The sequence below is a fragment of the Charadrius vociferus genome, unplaced genomic scaffold (assembly GCF_000708025.1).
Source record: "Charadrius vociferus isolate BGI_N301 unplaced genomic scaffold, ASM70802v2 scaffold1116, whole genome shotgun sequence".
Classification (NCBI taxonomy): Eukaryota; Metazoa; Chordata; class Aves; order Charadriiformes; family Charadriidae; genus Charadrius; species Charadrius vociferus.
Window position 1 is genome coordinate 368823 of NW_009648801.1, and position 2480 is coordinate 371302.

The 2480-nt window shown below is 50.9% G+C and overlaps 1 protein-coding gene across 1 annotated transcript in view; it reads right to left on the reverse strand.

Annotated features, from left to right (window-relative positions):
* Positions 1-184: 184 nt before the first annotated feature.
* The window catches only part of CCDC40 (coiled-coil domain containing 40), a 12775-nt gene continuing 10479 nt past the window's right edge, over positions 185-2480 (reverse strand). Inside the window, exons 16-19 of the mRNA XM_009886837.1 lie at positions 2291-2411; positions 1427-1615; positions 1015-1173; positions 185-430 (exon numbers count right to left, since the gene is read on the reverse strand). Coding sequence (XP_009885139.1) covers positions 185-430; positions 1015-1173; positions 1427-1615; positions 2291-2411 — 715 coding nt within the window. The remainder of the gene's footprint in view (positions 431-1014; positions 1174-1426; positions 1616-2290; positions 2412-2480) is intronic.

Genomic DNA, 2480 nt, shown 5'->3' on the forward strand with positions numbered 1-2480 from the left:
GGCCGGAGCTCGGGGGGAGCCCCGAAGTCAGGGCGGCAGCTGCCCCCCTCAGCCCCGCGGCCAGGTCACGTCTGTAACGGCCATGACACCATCCGCAGCTTTATTTGTGCATTTATTGACGAGGAAAGGCTGCAGCCTCCTCCAGCGAGAGCAGAGGGGTGGGTGGATTTTGTCCGCGCCTCCCTCAGGCTTCCTGCGAGCCCAGCCTGGAGTCCAAGCACTGGCCGAGCCACTGGAGAGGCCGCTGGTGCTGGGGATGTTCCTGCCGGACCCGGCGGACGATGGCGTTAATGGTGCGGAGCCGGTCCTGCAGTTTCTGCTGCTCGCTCCTCCAGGCTTGCTCGGTGCGGCACAGGGGAGCGTACTTCCCTTCCTTCAGTGCCTGCAGGTGCTTCTGGCGCGTCTGGTAGGCCACGATCTCCAAAAGGTTCTGAGGAAAGCAACAACAGCAATTGCTTCACGCAGAAAAGAACTAAGAAAATTACAGGATTTTTGGCACAGAGGTACTGTAAATGTCATCTTCTGAAATTGAAGGGCTTCTGAAAAAGGACACCGCTGTGAAGTCCCCATTATAACAACCAAACAGCATCCCACGTCTGAGTACAGTCACGGCACAGAATTCCATAAATCGGAGAAATACCCACACCTCCAAGGCAGCCCCTGCCAGGACAGAGCTTCCCCGAGTTAAAAACTTTGCAGGAGGTCATTCAAGACCTTGAGCTGGCCCCCAAATTGGTAACATACTTATGAGCAGCCAGCTGGCACTCACCAAGGATAGCTGTTACTAGATATTTTCAAGATACAAATGATGTCTGTCTGGCTTGTGTTTCCAGGTGAATGCCTCACCAAGTGTACAACGGCAGCATCAGCTCAGCACCACTACCAGCCTCAAAATGTGCTCAGTTCACTTAAAGTGTTGCTAAAATCACATGCCAAGCACTCCCGCTCAGGGGGTGGCAACAGAAGCAAGCAGCAGGCTTGGCTCGCCTGCTGCAAGGAAGCAGAGGCACTCACCCATCGTTTCTTGTTCCGAAGACATTCTGTGTCCGAATCGAGGCCATCGGACTCAGCCTGCAGCCTGCACAGTTCTTGCTGCTTTTCTGAGTAGGAGGCACTAAGGGATGCTCGGGTGCTCTCCAGCTCCAGGATGGTTTTGTTGCAGTCTTGAGTGTTCTAGTAAACGGAAGAGCAGGAAATGGCAGATTCTGGTTCTTTAGTTCAGCTGCGGTCCCGGCCATCTTCCCAGAACTATTTTATTTTATTTTTAATGAGTTTGCAAAGACTGTCCTCTGTGCAGTGCTGTACCCGGGCAGGTGCAGGGTCTGTGTACCCACACCCCGGGTGTCTGTGCCAAGTGCGCGCTGGTGCTCATTACAAGGCAAACACAGGCTACGGGAACTCTCGCAGCCCTGCTTTACTTGCTCACCTTCTGGGTTTCGCTGATCTTCTTTCTCAGCTCCTCTTTCTTGCGGTGGAAGTCACCCTTGGTGATACGTTTCTGATCTGTTTTGTTCTGACCCTCTCCACGAATCGCTATCGCCTCTCTATGAGAAACAGATGCCTCCATATCACGAATCATCTTCTCCTGCTGCTTCATCAGCTGGCCATAGCGGACCTGCCATTTGTGAAGATATAAAATAGGCTGAAAATAACAAATGGTTATGAAGGGCACCTAACTGAAGTCTTCTGTGTGGCACATCCCCCCAACATAAACCAGACACACATGACAAATGAGCCTTGGCAAGCCAAATTTGCTCTAAATCCAAACCTAGTTTGTCCTGCGTGGATCTGGAAGGCAGAGGGCTGGATTATCAACTCGCCTAAAATAATCTTCAAAGCATTTCACTGCAACTCAATAGCAAAAGCAGAAGAGCAGAAGCATCCAGAGAACGAAAGGGAAGAGCTGCTTTGCCACAAGATAGAAGACTTCCCTAACCAGTGATTAAGATGATGCAATATTGAGTAATCAGTATTTCTTTGCTTATAAATTGGGGTCACGGAATGAGGTGGCAGATGTATCACAATTTAAATAGATGTCTCAGGTATATCCAGATTCCGCTGCAGTCTATTACACAGCATGCACAAGGAACGCACAACGTGCATGCATGCTGGATGTATTTAATTCAATCTAGCTGCAGGGTGGTAAGATTTCCCATACTGCTATGGCCTTGGAGGTGCCCCTTCTCCAGCCCGTTTCTCATCTCCTGCCTTATGTTTCAGCAAGTCCAAAGCCGAACACATTGTGTGCAGCCTCCCCCCGCCCCCCGAGTCCTCTTCCCCAGTGGCTTACTTGCATCCTATGAATCTCTGTTCTCATGGCTTGGAGTTCACCTTGTCCTGTCGTAGAATCCACTGCTGCACGCATCTCTTTTGTCAGCTGGATCTTTTTCTCCCATAGCATGATTTGATGCCTTCAATGACAGAAAGGGAAAGCAGCGCCTTTGTAAGCAACAGAGAGGATGCTCTCTCTGTGCGCCAGT